The sequence below is a fragment of the Microtus ochrogaster genome, chromosome X (genome assembly GCF_000317375.1).
Source record: "Microtus ochrogaster isolate Prairie Vole_2 chromosome X, MicOch1.0, whole genome shotgun sequence".
Classification (NCBI taxonomy): domain Eukaryota; kingdom Metazoa; phylum Chordata; class Mammalia; order Rodentia; family Cricetidae; genus Microtus; species Microtus ochrogaster.
The window spans coordinates 5,904,448-5,927,082 of record NC_022026.1 but is presented as its reverse complement, the minus strand read 5'-3'; the positions used below and the strand labels follow the sequence as shown (position 1 = coordinate 5,927,082).

The 22,635-nt window shown below is 35.1% G+C and overlaps 1 protein-coding gene across 7 annotated transcripts in view; it reads left to right on the top strand.

Moving 5' to 3' along the window:
• The window catches only part of Stag2 (stromal antigen 2), a 129,235-nt gene extending 114,848 nt beyond the window's left edge, over positions 1-14,387 (top strand). For 5 of the 7 annotated variants that reach the window (XM_013350460.2, XM_013350461.2, XM_013350459.2 and 2 more), the window contains 6 exons: positions 2,922-3,145; positions 5,885-6,074; positions 6,163-6,273; positions 9,175-9,301; positions 10,734-10,811; positions 12,466-12,489. In XM_013350460.2, the coding sequence (XP_013205914.1) occupies positions 2,922-3,145; positions 5,885-6,074; positions 6,163-6,273; positions 9,175-9,301; positions 10,734-10,811; positions 12,466-12,489 (754 nt within the window). Of the gene's footprint in view, positions 1-2,921; positions 3,146-5,884; positions 6,075-6,162; positions 6,274-9,174; positions 9,302-10,733; positions 10,812-12,465 lie in introns of all 7 variants that reach the window. The other 2 variants (XM_026784744.1, XM_026784746.1) reach the window with 2 other exon arrangements.
• The last annotated feature ends 8,248 nt before the right edge of the window (positions 14,388-22,635 follow it).

Genomic DNA, 22,635 nt, shown 5'->3' with positions numbered 1-22,635 from the left:
CTCAGTATTTGTGTACCTTTTGAGGTAAAACTGCAATGCTTTGTGAATTCTTTGCTGAATACTCACTGTAGACCAACTAAGGAGGCAGCATTTAAAGGACCGTAATATTGAAAATCCATCAGACTTACCCTGTTTTGTCTGTATCCTGAAATGTGGCTGTTATGGAAAGCAAAACTACGTATTTTTTCCTTTAATTAACTGTTTCTCTCCTTAATTTAATATTTAAAGAAATTCCTGTCCATTAATTTCCTTAAATGGTGACTTATGGAGAGACGTTCTAGTGCCCACCCTCTTTCTAGATCCTTGAGGTATATGGGGATAAAAAATTAGAAATACCACATAGTTGAATGTCTTCTGAAAACTCACTATAGATTTTGTATGAAATTCTAAAGAAGACAAAACTAAATGTTTACTTAGAGACTTGGATTTACTGAATGGGAAGAGAAACACTAAGTTTCTTCCAAGGGCTATTGGGATATTTTATATTGTTGAGTCCATAGATTCCATGAGTACATTCATTTGTGATAGAGATCCAAATGTATAATTGGTTTCTGTTCACTTTATTGTATGAATTTATTGTAGCAAATTTTACATTGCTTGGACAAAGTCCTATGTACCTGTTGTTCTAGCTCTTTGGGACACAGACAGAATCAAGGGCAACCTAAGCAACACAGTGAGAGTATCTTTCTGCTTTTATAAATGTTTTAAAAAATATATTTATTTATTGTATGTGTATACACATGCATGTGGGCCCCAGCACACATGTGGAGGTCAGAATACAACTTGTGAATGATCTTTTTTTTTTTTTTTTTTACTCTCCTGGCCACTATCATTGAGCTCAGATCATCTCAGCCTTGGCAACAAGTTTCTTTACCTGATGGTCCATGTTGCTACTCTTAGACTTTGATCTATAAACCAAATTCTTAGACCATGAATTAGAGAAATGCTGATTGAACAATGGCATTTCTATTGTAGCAGATGAACAAGACTAAATAGCTCTGGTAATGTTATATTTTTAAGGATGTAGAGCAGTAGAACTTTTTATACATTATTTGTGACCTAAATTGATACATGATTAGTTTTGGAATGATCTGACATTATATTTAGTAAAGTTTAGGTTTCTTTCCATCTATCTCCAGGCCTAGTCACTTCATTTATATATACATACTCTACAAAATCTTTAAACTGTGAATATAATAAGAACTATTAAAAAACAGGGAATGTTATATTGTTTGAATATGGAAAATGTCAAAATAACTTCTCCTTTACCTAGAAGAATATGCACCAATATGGCTCAGGTTATGGAATATAGTCATAATTGATTGATTTAAATAATATAATGTTGAGTACAAACAAGAAAGCTTATAGACCAGTATATGTATCCACAAAATGTGTACATGGGGTTTATATATAAAATAGTCAGCTTAGTGGAAACCCAGAAAAAGAGAAACAGGAATGGGTTCTACGAAGGCTACTTATTTGTTTGTCTCGTTCTTTCTTCCCTGAGACAAAGTTTCTCAGCCCTGTTTTCCACCAATCTCTAATAATTTACATGTGTCCATTCCGTAGTGCTAGCGTTATGACATTTGCAACAATGCCCAGCTTTATATGTGAGTGAGTTCTGGGGCATTTGAACTCAGCTCCACATGATTGCTGGCCAAATACTATTATTACTCACTGAGCCATGTCCCTTGCCTAGAGTCTTCTTATTGTTAATATTCTGTTAGGGATATAGTGGGCATGGAGCTCTAATTTTTCTACCAAGTAGTTTATTTTGGCTCAAATTTTGAGTCTTGTCTCAGACTGGTATTGGTTTCCAGACTGGCAGCCAGTTCATAGGCTAGTGTGAAGTGTACTGTAGTATGGCTGAAGTATGTTGTAACCAGAAAGATATATTTAATCATTACTACAAAGCAGTTTGATTTTTCCCCCTTGGTTTTCCTTATGCTGATAAATCTGAATTGATTGGAATTATTTATTCCAATTACTTCAAATATTTTAATTATGTTAGTATAGTTAATTTAAGCATAATGTAGACTTTGTAAATTTTGTTGCATATATACCCTGAGATCCAAATGAGTCATGACATTGTCTGTTTCATGATTACAATCACATTATTTTATTTCTTTATTTCTTCATCTAAAATGGAGAGAATGTTTTCCGTACAAAATTGTAAAGAAACTTAAGAAAAATGCTTGGCACCTAGTCATCATATGAATATTAAATTTTGATGTCAGAATTTTATATAAAAACTTTATGATAATTTGGATTCAAGTGTAGGCACATATTTTCCACCAAGCTGAGGCTTTGAAGATAAGAGATGTATATACCTATTTAGTACCAAGTATATAGCAGATGTCCAACAAATGTTAAGCTGGAATTGTTGTAAGAAGGCTGCTATTTTGTTTCCCGACTGCCCAGACTCCTGAAATAATCACACAGAAACCATATTATTTAAATCACTGTTTGGCCCATTAGCTCTAGCTTCTTATTTGCTAACTCTTACTCTTAGTTTAACCCATCTCTATTAATCTCTGCATCACCACGAGGTCGTGGCCTGCTAGCAAAGTTTCAGCATGTCTGTCTCTGGCATCGGCTCCATGACTTCAAACTTCTTCCTTCTTTCTCTCAGCATTCAGTTTAGTTTTTTCCTGCTTAGCTCTGTGCTGTCCTATCAGGCCAAGCCAGTTTCTTTATTCATTAACCAGTAAAAGCAACACATAGATAGAAGGACCTCCCACACCATGGAATACTCTCAAATATTTTATTTAATTTGAGGTTTCTGATAGACACTTTCTCTTCATTGTGCTGCTGGAGTTAAGATTAAGTAATGAAGTTCTAGACTCGGGTTCTTACAAGGAAGGGTTGTTTTGAATTAGCAGCTCTGCATCCAGCTTAATGGTTTCTACTTCTTTTTAAAGGTATGTTTATTTGGAAAAGTTCATGACCTTCCAGATGTCACTCCGAAGAGAAGATGTATGGCTTCCTCTGATGTCTTACCGAAATTCTTTGCTAGCTGGTGGTGATGATGATACCATGTCAGTCATTAGTGGAATGAGCAGTCGGGGGTCAACTGTACGGAGTAAAAAGTCAAAACCATCTACAGGAAAACGGAAAGTGGTTGAAGGCATGCAACTTGCACTCCGTAAGGATATAGTTAATACTGTTGAAATTTATTCTTCCTGCCAACCAACTGAATTGTCATTAAGAGTCTCCTTGCTTATCGTGTGATATATGATACTCAGTTGTAGCTTGTACAATGTATCAATTATGCATCAATGTGCTGTTTTAACCATTTTACGTACATGTCAGTCAGTCTGTCAGCTCTTTGAGGCATATTCTCCCTTTTCAGATGATAAGTAATACAGATGATTACTTTTTAATCACTATTCTGTACTCTATGTATATGAAAATGGTTCCAATATGAGATAAGATCATTTTGTTACAGCAAAACATGTTTTAAAATAGTGTAATGTATAACCTGAATTTCTATTCAGAAATAAATAATTGTGAAGAACATAATAGAAATTAAAAGTGATGTTTGTCATAGGTAGGAATGCATTATGCTTTGTGGTTTTGGTCTCCTAGCATCCCAAAAGTGGCTCAGTATGGACCTAGGGAAATTTTTCCTCTTTTCTCAGTTGCTCTTAAACAACTTAGTGCAATTGTCAAGAACTGTTGTAGTTATCGTTGCTGAGAAAGAAATTATCTTAAAACTTGGTGTAGTAAGGTTATGGTGCCTAAGCTAGAAAGGCCTAAAGACTGGTGGCTGCATTTATATGGAAGCATCTTCACCTACATACCCGACATCATCTGAATTGTCTCTCAAAAAACCCTTTTATAATGTCTCCATATCAGCATCTCACTAAGCCCCAAGAATGTTATTCTAAAAGAGGATGTGGAAGCTACCAGTATAAGGCCTCAGCCTGGAAACTTTTTTAATATTCTGTTTGCAGGCAGTAGAGGGTGCATTCCCTCAACCCGTTGTTTGTTTGGTTTTCATGAGACAGAGCCTTGTGATATATCCCGAGCTGGTCTTGAACTCATGAGTCTCTTGTCCACTTTTCCAGGCATTGGGACTAGAGAAGTGTCCAATTTTAGACTTGGCTATAAAGTCCCAGCACCACTGCAACTAAGGATAGAACCCTGAAATTGAAATGTGATGCTTTATAAGAAGTATGTTTAATAGATGAGGCAGCAAATTAAAAGGATGTTTCTTGAATATGATTATAAATCTTAAACTTTTCTTTGAGTAGTTAACAGTTTGTGCTGAGTCACCCAGTTACTCCTTTATCTGACAAGTAGATTATTAAATTAGATGAAATTTTTACAAAAAATATAAATGACCTTTTTAGGTATTTGGATAGCTGTATATAAATTGCCATTAATAAATGCATGATAGAGCTGGACAGTGGTGGTGTACACCTTTATTGCCAGTGTTTGGAAGGAAGAGGCAGGCAAATCTCTATGAATTTGAGATCAGCCTGGTCTACAAAGCTAGTTCCAGGACAACCAAGATGTTTACACAGAGAAATCCTGTCTCAAAAAAACAAAACAAAAAGTGAATAAATAAATTAGTGGAAGGAAAGATAAATTCCAGATCAATGGAAAATGACCCTGAACAGAATAGAACTCAAAATAATCTTAATTATATTATATAATGTGAAGTTTTTGTCTAATCCCTTGAGTACTTGGACATTAGCACATTTATCCTCAAAACTCTTTTCTTTAAAACAGTGTACATGTGCACAAAGTACATATGTGCACACTCTTTGTCTTGTAGTAAAATGCCTCATAGTAACTAGTTTTACAGTACTATTAACTCAGTGACATGTGACTTCGTCATTTGCAATCATGGGGACACCTATATATGTTTTGAGGGGATAGATTTTGCAGGTGTAACTTTTTAATAGTCCACAACTTAATGTACATATAGACTTGTATTTTCTTTGGCTTTAAGGTCTTAAGACCTGTTCAGCCACCCACAAACCTGTAGACTGAAAAAACCACCCTTCCTACTAATCCCCATCCCTAGTACTAAGTTTGACTTCCCTGAGCCACATACTTAACTCTGTTTGGCCTGTTACTAGGCCAAGGCAGTCTCTTTATTTAACCAATGAAAGTAACACCTAGACAGGAGACCCTCCTACACCAATTAACCTTCCTATTCTTAAGCCCACCATCCATACTACTACCATATTGACTAAAGCATGTAACTTACCAAGTTGATTCTCTTTCTTCAAACTGTTACGAGCAGTTTCTTGTCACCTTAACTGAGATCACAATATGTTCCACACATTAATTCTTTTTTTTTACTGTATTGGGTTTTAAAACAGAATCTCACTGTGAACTTCTCTTTCCACCTCATCCTGAATATTGCAGCTTACCTACCATGTACTTGACTATATACTGAATTCTGCTTCTTTATTCAGTCTTATCTTTTTTTGCTGTTTTAATCTTCACATTCCTATAGTAGCAAGATTTTGGGTTGAACCATCCGAAATTGGCATTTTTGTAGGTCAGATGTCAACAGATTAATATGATTTGGTCATTGCTCTTATGATCTATGTAGAGACTCTTTCTTAGTGCAGATGCTACCTGCTCTTACTATTACTTCTGTGTAGCTGTCTCTAAACTGTCACTGCTCTTATGCCCTCTGTCTTGCTTTTCTCGTAGCACTTACAATACTGTGTTTTAATTTGCTTGCCTGTTCTTTCTTCACAAGCAGACTGTATGACCAGGGAGGAACGTAGACCTTTTTGTGACCCAGTATACTCTAGTATATGGAAAAACCAGATGTTTGTTGTTTTAAATGAGTTATATTAGACTCCAGATAAGTTACAATTAGTAGCCAAACTTCATTGCTGTAAATTTTCTCTTTCAGCTGAAGAAAGCAGCAGTAGTGACAGTATGTGGTTGAGCAGAGAGCAAACATTGCATACCCCCGTTATGATGCAGACACCACAGCTCACCTCCACTATTATGAGAGAACCTAAACGATTACGGCCTGAGGATAGCTTCATGAGTGTCTATCCAATGCAGACAGAACACCATCAAACTCCTCTTGATTATAAGTAAGTATATTGATCAATTTCTTTACTAGAACTTTATTAATTACATAGAAAAAGTTAAGTTAAAAGAAGAATAAAATTCTCCTTGAAGCACGCAGGTAACATGGATGTTAGCTCAAAGACAACAAGAGGAAGCAAGGCAACAGCAGGAGAGAGCAGCAATGAGCTATGTTAAACTGCGAACTAATCTTCAGCATGCCATGTAAGTGAGAGTGCCTTATTGTCTGAGTCTAGGAAGTTTCACTAATTCATTTTAACATACTTTAATGTGTGCCGTATCTACAATTTCAGCAAACTCTAGAGTAACTATGCTGAAATAATCAAGGAACTAGATTTTGGTCTTTCCAACAGAAAAATAAAATGTTTTAAGTCAAATACTAACTAGTTAGCCACAGGACCAATCATACTTAGACTGGTCTGTTGGAAAAATATAAATATGAATCCTTGTTTATTTTGGTACACAGAATTAAAAATACATTTGTGTTGCATCTTAATTATATTCCCATCTTAGTTCAGGACCTCATCTTTCACCTGAACTATTATAATTAGCTTTCTAACTGGTTTTCTTCCTTTAAACTCCCCATTTATCTGCTCACCAAACCTCTCCCTTCACACTTTCCACCACTTCATCATTCACACTACCATCCAAAATTAAAATTTTAGAATAAGACCTTACCATGTAACTTTCTTACTTAGAACTTTTCCATGGCTTCCCATTGCCTGCTGGATAAAGTTCAATTTCTTTACTTAGTTCATGGCATGCAAGATCAAAATTTGCCTCCTGCCTCCATTTTAGTATATCACATCTCATTACCTAGAAACTGATAGAACATGGTGAAAACAGACTTAAGTGTCACCTTAAGTGAAACTGTAGTCATCTATGATCCCATAACTGTTATATTTGTATTTCTTACAGCATTTGCCATAATGTATTGTAATTATTTATGTATTGCAATTTTGTCCAATTTTCTAGACTGTGAGCTCCTCAAGAGCAAGGACCTCATTTATTGCTTGTTAGAACTTGACACATAGAAAACATTAAGCAAATGTTCATGGAATAAGTAAATGTTCAGTGTTAAAAATTGTTCTTGCTTTGTTTTTACTGGATTCTGTATGGGAACTTGATAAATACTTCAGAAATTTTGATTAGAAATTTTCATGAAATTGCTGACGAGTAGACTTGAGATCATGCTTTATATACATGGCAAAAATGTTATTCTAATTATTTTAAGTTTGAAAGCATTGTAACATAATGTATTTTTTTAAACTTGGGAGATAGTGGTTGTTACCTCTTTTAAAGTTTATATTTTGTTTTATTTTGTTGACTTTAAGAATTCACCACACCAATGGTGGCATGTAAATATTCACCCTATCTCTGTAGTGGTTTTAATAACCCCTATGGATGCACTAAATATGCACCATTATGGCTTGTCTCCTGTGCTCATTGTCTGCACTAGCACTTGGTTTTGTCCTGTTTCTCTTGCTATACTGTCCTTATTTTGTATTATACTTATGCTTGATTGATCCTACAACCAATTCTTTAGCTTCTAGTTAAATACCATCCAAGCAGTTCAGAATTCTGCCATATAATTATTTGGTTTATATTTGTCCTCTACAAACTTGGTACCAGTCACCAGGACCTTTGTGGTCTAGAATATCTCATTATTTCATTACCATGTTCATTGTTCTTTTTGTTTTCAATGTAGTTTGGTTCTTGATTGTAGGCAATCGCTAGAAAACTAAAAGGTATTATCTGAGTTGAACAGCTATCACCAGAGGATTCTTTTGGTGGTTGTACCATAAATGGTTGATTGCCGGAAACATTAAAGTACTTTTGCTTTACAATGATTTTTCTTTCATTAATGATACCTATCCTGTAACTAATTTCTGAATTACATTTTCCTCCATAGTTTATATCGTATATACCTTCAGTGTATACTGTAAAGGAAATACAGAATGGATTTCTGGATTTTGATTATATGATATGCAAAACACAAAGATTGCCTTTGCCTTTATTTTCACAAAAGAATAATAAAATTGTCTTTTATTATCCAGAATTATTATGCCTGACATAGCATATTTGTTCATAAAGCCTGAATCAGATATTGTGATCCACTGTAGTATTGTGTTCATTGAAACTACTTAATTAAATAATTTAGGCTTTGGTGAGTTATTTTGGGGATCTGAGGGATCTTTGGAAACGAAAGACAGTAATGTCAACCAAACTGGAAAGCAAGAAGTCACATGCAAATTCACCACTGGTCTACCTACTTTATGCTGATCTGTTCTAATTTGTGAATTTAGTTTATTTTACCTGTGATTATGTGAAAAAAAACACAGCTTTTGATCTTGATGTTATTTTTCATTTTTATATGAATTCTTGACTGAATTTCACAATGGAGGAAATTAGCTTTGAGCATTGAGTGTTATATGAGGCAGAATTAATTTTCTTAGTGTACCTACCCTTATAGCATTTGATGGATATATTGTAATGTGTATCATGTTGTCAATTTTATCTGTTTTCCCTTAGTATATTGTAAGCTCCTTGAGGGCAGGATTATTGTTTTACTCACTTTTTTTTCATCCTTAGGATACAATGGAAGCCTGTCATGGAGTAGGCGTCATGTGATGTGTGAGTGAATGTGTGGCTGGTGTACACATTTGGCATTGAATGAATGAGTACCTAATGATTAACATCAGCGCTATGTATAATCAGAATATATGCATTCTAAAAATGTCATTTCTTTGGTCTGTTTTATGTTTCTTTATTAATTTGTGTCCTGCCTACTTTCAAAAAGGATTTGAGGTATCTGCTATGTTCACATGTGGAAAATTCTCATTGAATATTGTATATGGCATATCAGAAGTAACAAACTAACTGTATTGAAGTAATGTAGAATAAACAGATTCTTAGTATTTTTAAACAAGTGAACATTTGGATTTTGACACCATTGATGACATGATCAATGTCTAATCATTCTCCCTGACCTTTAATTCCATCATTTTCCATTATACTCGAATATAGAAAGCTACATACTTGCCACCTATATGTCAGTTGTCATGATATTGGTTCAGATCTTTACCTTGTTTTATATTTCTCTAGTCGGCGTGGTACAAGCCTAATGGAAGATGATGAAGAGCCAATTGTTGAAGATGTTATGATGTCCTCAGAAGGAAGGATTGAGGATCTTAATGAGGGAATGGACTTTGACACCATGGATATAGACTTGGTAAGAAACATCTAGAAATAAGAATTTGTTTTCCTGTTTAAATCCTTTGAAAATAAAGTTGTTATTTCTTAGAGAAAGATCAAAAGAATAAGTTCTACAAATATGTTCAGGGATTTAAGTATATGAGAAGGGATTAAAGCATATGTGTTAAACAGGCTGAATACACAGTAGGGGAACAATTGAGCTGGGTAGTGGTGACACGGAACTTTTAGTCCCAGTACTTAGAAGACAGAGGAAGGAAGACCTTGGAGTTCAAGGCCAGACTGGTCTGTAGAGCAAGTTCCAGTCCAGCCAGGGCTACAGAGAGAAAACAAAGAAAAATGTATTTGTTTTGAATTGTCTTAAGGCATATTATTAACTTGGTTGCAGAGTTGATTAAAAGTTTAAGTTTCTGAAGGCAAGAAGTATTTTTTAAAATATTCTCACATTTTGAAATAATAAAAATTGTGATTTTATATTTGAAGTTAATTTAATAATGTATAGGATTGCCAAGGACTTTATTTTGCTTATTTTCACTAAAAAATCAAATAATGTATAATGTTTATATACTAAGTTTTAAAAAGTACTATGAGTATATTAAGTATCATCACTTTCTAATATATGTATTAGAAATAATATATTTCAAATGTAGTATATTACAATCCTGGTAGAAACCTTTTGCTGAGGCAAACTTTCATGTTAAAAGTAAAGTTAAATTACTGGAAACACAAGACGGTAAATACATACAAGATTTTTAAAAAGTAAGTTACATATGGTTAGAGTATATGTAGTATGCTTATACATTTTGACAACATTCTCACTCAGCTTTGTGAGATAGATTGAGATGATAAAAGACATTAAAGTATAAAAAGTTAACTTACCCAAGGAGAAGAAATCTTATAATTGATAAAGCTGAACTTATAACAAGCCAAGTCTCTGTGGCCATGGTATTTAATGAGTATTCTCCTTGAAAAAAAGAAATACTATGTTCCTTTAGAGGAATGTTATATGGTGTCTTTCAAGGAAAATGACATTATAAGAGTGATTGTGTATGTGTGTGGTTTTTTGAAATAGAATTTCTCTGTGTAACAGCTCTTGCTGTCCTGGAACTTGCTTTGTAGACCAAGTTGGTCTTGAACTCTCAGAGATCTGCCTACCTCTGCCTCTCGAGTGCTGGGACTAAAAACATGCTTTACCATGAATATTTTTAAGAGTAAAGTGAAATTTTTTTTTACTTTAAGACTATTTTTCTAATGAAGTTCTTTGTACTTATAGCCATTCTTGTTGGGAAGGGGCATGGGAGGTTGGCAAGCAATGATTGAATTATTTTGTGGTACACCTGAAAAATCACATAGACCAGAGAACTAATGACATTAATATGTATGGATATTTTCATTTACTATCCTCGTGTATAGGTATAGAGAAGCATCAACTTTCTCTTTTCTTTCCTTAGCCACCATCAAAGAATAGACGAGAGAGAACAGAACTGAAGCCTGATTTCTTTGATCCAGCCTCAATTATGGATGAATCAGTAGGTTTAATTTAAATATGCCCCAGGAGTTTTAAATCAAAACTTTAGGCAATGACCTGATGTGCAGTAGTAATAAAAAGTTAAAAGTACTTTTGGAATTCTTGACCAACTGGTATTTGAATGTTGCCTTTAGACCTTTCTTGCAGGTTTGGGTTGCCTATTGAAGGTTTTCAAATGATTGGATGATATAAATCAGAATTGTATCTCAAGAATTCTTTGGTATTTATGAGTGGACAGAATAGGGGAATAATTATAGTATAAAGGCATGGTGAAAACTGATGACACATAACTGAGACTAGTAGCACATACCTGTTATTGCTGCACTTTGGACACCATGTGGACAGTTTTTACCATGCCCTTATACTATAAAAGAAGATCATGAGGTCAAGGCCAATGCTGACCACATTGTTTCAAAAAGAAAAAATAAATACCCAAACAAGGGTTTTGATAATGAAAAGTGATATTGATCTAAGATATGATCTCACCAGATAAGTATTTTATTCTCTGTTCCTTTAATACTTCATTCATACTTTCATTGAGATAAGTACCACACTGGAATAGTAAGATGGGTTAGTATATGTTCTTGAGTGCATGGCTCTATAGCAACAGAAAACCTGATTTACCCATAATTCTTTAGTTTAGATGTATATTGAATTATGTGGTATTTAAATGTATTTAAAAGCACCAGTATTAATTTGATAGTAGTTACTGTCATATCTACGTAACTAAAGCTAAAATCAGTTCTTATTTGTGTTTAGGAAGTTGAAATGATAAATTATAGTCAAAAGCTAGAGCTTTCTATTTTTTTATGTATTTATATAGTGCCATTTGTTTTCCTCATAACATGAAGGGTACAAAAAGATGTTTGTCAGAGTACTAAAATAATGAAACAGCCATAGAAACTGTATCCATTTTGACATTTAACATGCAGAGAAAACTACAATTTGATGATGTAAAAAGAAATGGGGAACCAATATTTGTATTAATATAATTATCACATTCTAATATATATTGAATAATGAAAGTAAATAGACTTTGTTAATTTTATAATGTTTTAGATTCCTGTGATAATGAAATAAGGAAGTGAGCACATGTACTCATATATATGTAATTTTATAGCATTACCACATGATGGCAGCAGTCACATAACTGAGTGCTAAGTAATCTTTAAAGGTTTGGGTACTTTTAGAAGTCTTCGACTCTTTATTTTAAATTTTCATGACTTTAAAAAGTATCTTTTTAGTGAATAGTATCTTAAACATAACATAAGAAATAGGATTAATAGAAGATACTAAATGCAAAATAAAATCTGTCTTATAATAAATACAGAATAATCTTACCTATGGTAAATGTGATCAAAATAGTAAAACTGGAATTTGAATTCCTTAATGCCTGGTTCCAAGATTCTATAACTATAAATGACGTGTACCTCAAAGCACTTAATATTTATAAATACATCAGGCTACTCTAAACAGAATTATTTTATTATTTATTAATAATAATTTTATTTTTGTAATTATGGGTCTGAAAAGACATTATCAGAGTTGTCTTATTAATATTTTATTTAATATAACAATTATAAAGTATAATATTTACATATTTTATAAGAGATAAATGACTATTTTAACGAATGTTTTTTTCCCTCTCTCATTAGGTTCTTGGGGTGTCAATGTTTTAATACCAGTACACATTTAAATCTGTGGTGAAGTCATTTTCTAAGTGGAAGAGGAAATTTATTGACGTGTGGTAGATACAGTGAAATTCTGTGCAGATTTTTCTCTAAGGAGAATATAACATGCTTACGCTTACCAAGATGAAGTGCATTGAGGGCAGTTTTGTTTGCCTGAAAAAGTAAAGGACAAGTAAACAATTTGATGATAAGCTACAGTTTTTCCTAGAAAGTAAATATTTTATTTATGCGCTGTTAGTTGGCTTTTAAATGAATTATTTCATGCTTTTTTAAAAAAAATATATAACAATCTGAAGAAGTATTTGGTACAGATAAGAATCTTCTCACATTTATTTACTGGTTGTACTAAATAATGATGACCTCTGCTGGTTTTCTGTTTACATCCATGAAACAAAAGTTAAGGATGGATTTATTCCCTGACCCCGAAATTGTAGGATAGAATTGTTTTTAGCATTCATAATTTAAATGCTTAAAACATCAATCAACAAAACTTTGTTTTAAATGTTGTAATTGTGGAAAAAAGTTAAACTTATAAGCAGAACTTTTACAATTTTTTCATCTAAAATGTATTTTAAGATATTTTTAAAATCCAAGAGCTTCTGTATACTTTTCAGAAATACCCAGATGCAGTGTACTGCCAGAAGGTATCCAGTCTCAAACATGCTTATCCCATATCAGCCCTGAAAGTTTGCTTGTCCTTTAAGATAAAAATGTAATGTTGTGATATTCCTTCCAGTAGTGCCACTGTATTTTGTCTCCAAATAAAAGAAGCTTATTGTAGTATGTTTGCAGAAAAATTCTAAACAAAAATTATACAGCTTATTAGAGTGTGGGAATAGGGATCTAAATTTTAAATAAAATTATATATATATATAAATTGGTGCTGATTTTATAATTGCGCAGTTTGTTTAGTTTTTTTCTTACTTTTAAATTCCAACTTAAAATTATGAGGTTTCAGAAATATATTGAAAGTTTAACAATGTTTAAAGATAGAAAAGCATGACTATTCATGCTTTAAAATGATTTTTAAATTTGTATTTTATATTGTTTTATCTATCTGTCTTTGCAAGCAGTCTTCAGGTTAAAGACACTTCTAACAGGTTACAGTACATTTCCTCTGTATGTAAATTAGATGGGATAATAGAATTCATAACCCATAATATTCTTTGAAAGCTAAGCTTTAAACTTCATTTTATGTCCTTTCACAAATGAATTAGTTTAAAACAGAAAGTGGCCACTTGCCATTTTGACATCAACTCATTTTGCGAGGCTTAGGCAGCTAGACATCGTTTAAAACAAATATTAACTTATATTACATGTATATCTATCTTTTGTCAGTCGTCTCTCAGTTCTTGAGGTATATTATTTTAATCATTCCATGCCTTAATATGCTTGCAATACAAGAATATCTTCAAATGTGTGAATACCAAAAGGCTTCTGGTTTTTCGAGTCAGGAAATCAACAATGCATTGGGCTGTGGTAGCCAAAAAAACCATAGGTTAGCTGAAAGACCACAAAATACACTTAATTTTATTAATTCATGGTTAACGAATAAAACCAGACTTGTCTAACATACTTTCCATCTACAAACATTGTTATGTGCAGACGTATTGCATATGTTCTTTTCCACACCACTGCATTTCCTAGAACTGCTGAGAGGACTGTATATATGATTTTAAACCTAAGTTGACTTTTGTTCTCACTCTTGAAAGGAATACTTCTTTGTGAAAGCAGTTCTTACAGCTTTGTTTTCAACCAGCTAAAAATGTTTTATATATTACTCTAACCTGTTGTCCTCCACATTCTATTGTCCTAATTGTACTGTTTTCTGATTTGTATTTATGTCTTGAGACAGTAACTTTTTGAATAAAAATAAACCTACAGTATGTTGTATGCTTTATCTCTTGTAATCAGAAGGGGAGGGTAATTCTAAATGCTTTACAAATTATATCTATTATCACACGTTGATGTGTTTGAGTGGGGCTATTTATAGAACACATCACCAGATTATATTTTTAATAAATCACGTATGTTTTAAATGTGACTAAATCCCTGGTTGGGTTGTTTGAAATAGAAACCTGTAACTATTATTGCTTTCGTTTTTATCTAGTATAGGTTAAACAGACTTTGAAATGCTTGCATTGTTCATTCAGGATATATTTTAATTCCTATTGTGCCTGATGTGTGAAAATTTTTTCCCCTCACAGTTAAATGTAAAAAATAAAGTCATTAAGTTTGGAATAAGTGCTAGGACAAAAATCTAGCAACGATTCCTGTTTTAAAGAAATCTATTTTGGATAATGGGCTCATGATGTGGCGGTACAAGTCAGCATTTGAAAAAATTTATTATTGAAAATTGTGTCTTCTTTGTGAAAATTTGCATTGTATTTTAAAAGTTATTACTATCAGTGTACATTGTTCATTTTCATTGATTTGTAAATCATACAAGGAGTCTTGTATCGTCAGTGCTTCTTAACTAAACTTAGACAATAGTAGGTAATATTGCTCGCCATTGTTTTAAGGAATTTATATGTAATGATTCACAAACTGTCATGACACGAGACACGTTATTTTCCCCCACTTCCTTATTTTTACAAATCAAGAGGAGGTGAAAAAATGAGTCACAGCAAAGTTAGCAAATCCTAAGGATGAGCGGGTAATAAGTGATTGGTCTGGTATTCAGACCCAGAAGATCAAGCTGTGTTTTATATCACATACTGTTGAAACTCTGATGTTGAAGTATGTGCAACCAGGTGTGCTGGGTAATGTCTGCTTCTAATCCCAGCATTTCAGCTGCTGAGGCAGGTAGTCACTGAAAGTTCAAGAACATCCTGGCCTACATAGCAGGTTTCAGGCTTAAACTGGAAAACACACACACAAAATCACATAAAGGTAAAATGGCATAGAATTCTTTGTGTCCTTCATGGTGGTTCTTTAAGGAGTCTACTTATCTATAAAACTGAATAGTGTGAGTAAACATTGCCTTTATTTAATATGCTCTTCAGCTGGCTTCTATAACTGATACAGTATAAACATGAACACTGAGCTTTCAAAGGGTACTTATAATAGTTTTAAAAGTTGGGATACTGGAATAAAAAGGCTAATTTAAGAGCGATTTCTTTAGTGTCTTCCCACAAAGGGAAATTGGGAAAAAAAATCATAGGGTAGGCCAACAAGATGGCTTAGTGAGTGAAGACCATTGCAGCCAAGCCTGATAACGTAGGTTTGACCTGAACCCACATGGTAGACAGACAGAATAAACTCTCCAAGTGTTCTCTGATTGACACAATGTATATGGATGCATGCAAGCATAAACACAGTAAATAAATTTAAAAATTTTAAGGGGGTACCTGTTCAGATAGATTGTTATGGTCGCTGTAATGATTCAGCAAAATTGAGTCACTAAAGCATAAGGCGGTAAAGTAGAATTGGTTTTGACTTTTTTTTACAGTTCTTAGGAGTTGGAATGCAGGTGTAATGCTTTTTACAAAGTGAATCAAGTATATCATGCCGGGTGTTATTGGAGGCTCTCATTGTAAGTGTGCTCACAGTTGACTTTCGTCTAACATTTTATCATGAAAACTTTAGGACATACAACAACGTTGGAAAAAGTTAATGATTAACACATTTTGTACTTGGCATTAGTACAGAAGATCCACCTTCAAAAGTGGTCTCTATTTCAAAGCAAGTGGCAAACATGTACACTCCCTCCCAGATACTACAGTAGCCTATGTGTCATTAAGTACTTAATACTTGATTTTTATTTGGCACAAAATTTTATGTGATGAATTTGCAAAGTAGGTTCTTATTTTCTGTTTTGACAAATGCTTAAAGTGTTTGTCCAAAATCCTTACTAAAGATTGAGCATCACTATCAATTCAGAAGCATCCCTTTATACAGGTAGCATCTGTTAGGTTTTTTCTTCATCATAGATTAGATTTTGTTACAATCTGGTGTGCTAATGGTAACATTTCAAGGGCTATTCAAGTAACCATTGAGTTGTTTCACCACATAAGAGGCATTAGCAATATTAACAGATGTCATACAAATGAACTAATGAACAAGACATTTGTTGTACTAGCCAGAAGTCCACCTGCTCCTACAATAGGCAGTCTCTTGATTTAAATTCGCTCTGACGCAGACTCTTGGGCATGCAGAGCCTGGAACTGCCACTGCCTTCTCTGCTGCGTTCTCCGGCAGCCTAGTGGGGTCTGTGCTCCAGCTTGTCTCAGCTCCAGCCCTTGTTGCATTTGCTGATACTCCTAGCACTTCTGTGGCATCTGCCAGGCTAGGCACCGACTGGGCTGAGGTAATGTGCCTTCCACAACAGCCACCTAGCAAAGCTCTGCCCCAGCTGCATTTGTTCTGGGTCCAAACTGGTGCACGGAGTGGAGCAGAACTCAGGGAAGCAGGCTTGCTGCTCTGCAAACACTGAAAGGTGGAACAGAACTCAAGAAAGCAGGCTTGCTGCTCTGCAACCATTGAAGGGGCCCCACTTAAATTATCTTTTAGGAAATTTGGGCGTTGCCAATCTGTCTGGCTACTTCCTGCTGAGCTGGGATGCTGCATTCTTAGGGGTATTTACTGCAATTTACTGCCATTTTCCAGTCGTGCTGGGAGCGGGTGGCGGCAATGGGGGGAGAGGGGAGAGGCGGAGGCTCCACCTCCCCACCGAGCTGGAAGGTGAAGGCACAGCCCCAGCCAGTTGCCCTGGGCTGGGACAGAGGTCCAGGCCAACAGGCCTTGTGGTAGTGCTGCGCTTCTGCGCCCTGAGGCCTGCGCTGGAAGCCTGCAGGCCTAGCGTTCTTGCCTCCTAGGTCCGTTCTGGCCTCATCGGTCCTCGAGGCAGGTCCCAGGGTTTGCACACTTTGGAGCCCCTCAGCACCCACTGCCTAGAGCCGCTTGGCTTTGGAGCCTCCACTCACACTCCACTGCAACATTTCAGGAGGTCTCGGGGATTCAAACCACTTGAATATCGAATAAATCCTTAGGCTCATCATCTGTGGAGACAAAAACAGAACCTCCTTTCCAAAACATCAAATTCTTAAGCCAATATTTTAAAGTCAAGATACCTTTCTTAGTAGTTCCTAGAATCAAATGTCTTTCTCCAGTCCAGAACACAAAAGACAACACAATCAACATATCATACATCTGTACACATTTACCTTTTTAAGCTATATACATTCTATCTTTTCCCAATACATACGTCCCGTCCAGCCGGGGACAACCCTGTTCGTTTACCCCTTTCTCGGTTGACTTTCACTTGCTGCCAAACTGAGCAAAGGATGTCAGGATTAACACATATACCCCAATCCACCCTCACCTTCTGAGGGCGACCTCTCAGTGTTCCCTAGTTCCCGATATCTCAGCCGGTGGAGACCTCCAATTGCTGTGCACCGCACCTCCATGTCTGTGCTCTGTACGCTGGCACCCACATCACGAGCTTTGGGCAAGGGAGTGGGAGGCTAAAATACACAGACACACACACTCAGAGAGACAGTGACATGGGTCATCCTTGAATTCCCCAAGAATGCCCTCTTTATTGTGTTCAGGGGCAGATTATATAGAGATAGCCACGCCCCAGCCAAACCCACCAGAAACCACTCTCCTGCCATCAGGAACTCCTGAAGGTCTTGTTCTCAGAGCAGCTGTAGGCACTCAGATCAGGGGATTACAAGAAAATCAGGATTTGGGATCTCACTACTCCCAACACATGGTAGGGGTTTCTACATCATTATTGAAACAAACTTAGTTTTTAAACAATTTATCTTTAAACTATAGACAAAGAAGCTGTGATAATGTAGTAATTTGATAGACACCTTTTCAAAATGTAATAGACTCTGTTGTTTCCTGTGACTCTGGCCTTGAACTGGCTTTGTAGCTGCCTCTGGCCTTGAACTCCTGATCCTCTTTTCTTTGTCTTCAGTGTTCTGGGATTAAGGACATTTGACACCATAGTCACTTAAAACGCAATGAATTCCTAAATACAAAAGCCATCTGTGAATTTCCATCTGCAATTTGGCATTCATTGCATGCATGTATTTAGTCAATCTAGGCACAGTTGCCTAGATGGCCCATAATTCAGTATAGACACATGAGGGATCACAGAAGAACCCAGAAGAATCTTCCAACTTTGCTATGTTCAAGAGTACTTTTCAACATAGCAATAGATAACTGTAAGCAACTAAAACCAATACATTGATCCACTGTGCTGTGTAATATTTTTAAAGTTTTCTGCTTGTTTCTATGTGGCAAATTGTCCAATTCATATTTTTTTTAAAAAAATAGCACATCTGATAGTATGAGTAATGAAAAATTTTAAAAATCAGACAATGTTTTCCAGTAATTTAATTTTTAAAAGGCACTCTACCTGGGTTCCATAGTTTTGGTAAATCTAAAAACTTCCATCAACTTCAGCTACTTACAATGGTTTGTGGAATCACTTCGAGTTTTGTTTAGATCTTTAGAAACAAATCAATAAAGTCTGTTGTTTTGATGTTTGTTTAAATGACAAGCACACAAACTTAGACTCCCTTGCTTGTCTTTTTGATTTGTATAGTCAGTTACCTTTGTTGTTAACTAAATTTGGATGGAGCATGATTTATTATGGCTTTTGTGGATGCTTTAGGAGTTTTTAAAAATTGTTTATTTATTATATATACAACATTCCTTCCATGTGTACTTGCATGCCAGAAGAGGGCACCAGATCTCAGTATAGATGGCCATGAGCCACCATGTGGTTGCTGGGAATTGAACTCAGGACCTCTGGAAGAGCAGTCAGTGCTCTTAATCTCTGAGCCATCTCTCCAGCCTGCTTTAGGAGTTTTTACTCCTCATGAAATTCTGTACTAGAAAAGTTGACATTTGTATGTTATTTCATTTTCATAAGCTACAAAAGATATCCAAGTAAGACATTTTTTCCTTAAAACACTCCTGCTGTTATAATTAAATAATTAAAAATTAAGCACTGTTACTAAAGGTTATTCATTTTTACAAATGCAAAAAACAGTTGTAAGGAAAATAATAAAAGGTTATCAACTTTTTATTTTATTTTTCATTTAATTAAAAGAATAGTTTCCTTCGCCAGACATGGTGGACATCCCTATATCTCACCCAGGAGGTTGGCAACTATGCATTGTAGAACAGTCTAAGCTATAATACATGATCCTTTTTCCAAAATTAAGAATTCAGTTAACAAAGAGTTCTTATTATCTGTTTATCTGGTCACTGAACATTGGCTGTATATTTATATCAATCCCTTAGTTCTTAGTTAACTTTTAAATATCTGAATAATTATGTTTATACAAAAATGCAGAGCTGTCATTATCATCTTTGAAGATTATACTGTACCTCCACAATATATGCATCTAGTTGTCTGTTGTAGATTAAAAGGAAGGCTAACTTTATTAGTTCCTTTTAGTTGGTGTGAATGAATGCCATGAGCAAAAGCGACTTATGGAAGAAAGAGCTTATTTTGGCTGCTGATTCCACAGGGGAAGTACATAATGGTGGGGAAGGCACAGCAGCAGGCGGCTGGAGCACAAAGCTAGGAGATGGCATCTTTATCCACATGCAGGAAGAGAGAGTGAACTGAAAATGGGGTGAGGTTATAAACTCTCAAAGGCTACTAAAATCTGCATAACCTTCCCTAACAGTGCTGCCACCTGGGGACCAAGTGTTCAAAGATGTCTACCTATGGGGGGCATTTCTCATTTCTGGTCAAACCACCAGACCAGCTACATGCAATATAATGTCCTGGTTTAGATTCTAGAACAAGGAAAAGACACTCGTGGGAAAACTGGTAATTGCTAAGTACCTATTCTTCTTAATAGTAATATTAGCAATGTTGGGTTTTTAGTTTTAACAAATGTGCCATGGAACCAGAAGTTCATAAATTTGGGCAAAACTGTGCAAAGGTATATGAGAATTCTCTATAGTATCTTACAATTTTTTTTTAAATCTAAAGTCATTCCAAATAAAAAACAAAGCACCCAGACTGAAGAAAACTTAAATGCCAGAATTTGAAGGTAAACTAGTAAGCATTTGTAATGAAGCATTCTTCTCAGGACAAGGTAGAACCAAGAAGAGAGAATGATGAGCTGTGTGCAAGGACTATTAGAAACATGCACTGGAAAGGAGGATGATGGAGCATAATGGAAAGCATAGAAACAGGGTGGAATGAATCACTTCAGGATACTAAATTTTGGAAAATGATCTTAGTACAAACACATATTACAATTAAATAGCACTGTTGAAATACAAACTCATTCTCTAGCACAGGTTATCCTTTAATCTTTAGCCATTTGCGTATTTAGTTCACATGGCGTTCACGTCAGCCATCTTTGATGGGAATTACAATGAACCTTATGTGCCTTTCTCTATACAAACATGAACTGTGGCTTTTTCTTTGTTGACACATTTCATAATTTTAAAATCAGCATTTAAAAATTAAATAGCTTCAAAAACAAGTTTTCTTGTGTCAAATATATAGATTATGCACAGCAAAGGAAGCAAGCAACAAAATTTAAAAAAAAAAAACAATCTGCAAAGCAAGAGGGAAAACACTTAGCATATATCTTATAAGGGATGCTATGATCTGAATGCTTACATTCCCCTCCCCAACCAGTTTTATATTGAAACATATGCCTCAGGGTGATAGTATGAGGTCAGAAGTTTTGGAGGAAATGGTTAGCTTATGAAGGAAGAGCTATAATGAAAAATATTAGTTGTCCATATGAAAGGGACCAATGGGAGTTTGTTTGCCCATGCAGTATCTGTCACCTATGAGAAATAGACTCTCACTAAACACATCTGTCCATGCCTTGATTTTGGAACAGTGGCTTTAGAACTATGACAAATACATTTCTGGTTGTTCAGAAATCATGCAGTCTAATGTATTTTATTTTGATGCCCAGAACTGACTGAAATAATATTTCAAAATATACAAATGTGACCAGATGTGGTGGCCTGCGCCTTTAATCCCAGCGTTGGGGAGACAGAGGCAGGCAGATCCCTGTGAGTTCGAGGCCAGCCTGGTTTACATAGTTCCAGGCCAGCCAGGGCTACATATATATATAAAAAGACCCCCATCACAAACAAACAAAAAAAAAAAACAAAATATAGAAGTGTGGAGAGCCAACTTGACCATGAGTTGTGACTGCCATGCTTTCCCTGGTTTAATTCTGGTCTGTCTGTAGATAAATAAAAGTATTAGACTAGCATGTGGAGTTTTACAATTGGACCTTAGAACCAGGGATATGTCTTATGTCTTTGATGTTAACTTGGCATAAAACCAAAGGTTTCAAGTTGAATTCAAACCACCTTTGTTCAAGTCGTTATACAACCCCACCTCCTCTGACCTGAATTTTAAGTATCCAGTGGTCTTGCTGCTATCCTGGACTGTGGTTCTGTCAGTAAGTCTCCAATAAACTGTATTCTCTGCAATTTTGAATCTATGTAAATCTTCCGTTGGTCTCGCTGTATCTGACAGTCAATCTTTTTATACCTTATTTTTTCCATTATAATAAGGAACATGTACAATAAAGTAATAGAAAAAAAACAAATGTCACTTAAATATAGGCAAAGGAATTAAATAGACACTCTGAGAAGACTAATGACCAAGAAGTCTATGTAAAAATGTACACCGTCACTAAATAAGGTAAATACAAATAAAAACACCCCCACAAGGTATTTCTTCACACTCACTATGGTGCCTCTTATCTATAAGACAAAAGATAAAAACATTGGAAATGATGATGTGGAGGAAAGAGTATCGTAAATTTTTGAAGGAAATAAACATTAGTATGGCCATTATAGAAAACATTGCAGAGGTGTAGTGGCATTTTAATTGTATTTTAATAAATAAAGCTTGCCTGAAGATCTTAGAGTAAAATAGCCCCAGTGGTTAGTCTTATAGACCAGGTAATAGTAATGCATACCCTTAATCCCAGTAACCACACTAGTTGCCATAGAAACCGGGTTGTGCATGCCTTTATTCCAAGTGGTGTACACCTAATCCTAGCCCCTGAGAGGGTTATAAAATGGGAGGAAACAGCTCTCTGCCATAGTCGCATTCTGAGATTTTTGGAGGCAGGATTGCCATTTTCAGACGTAGGTTGAGGTAAGTGCCAATGG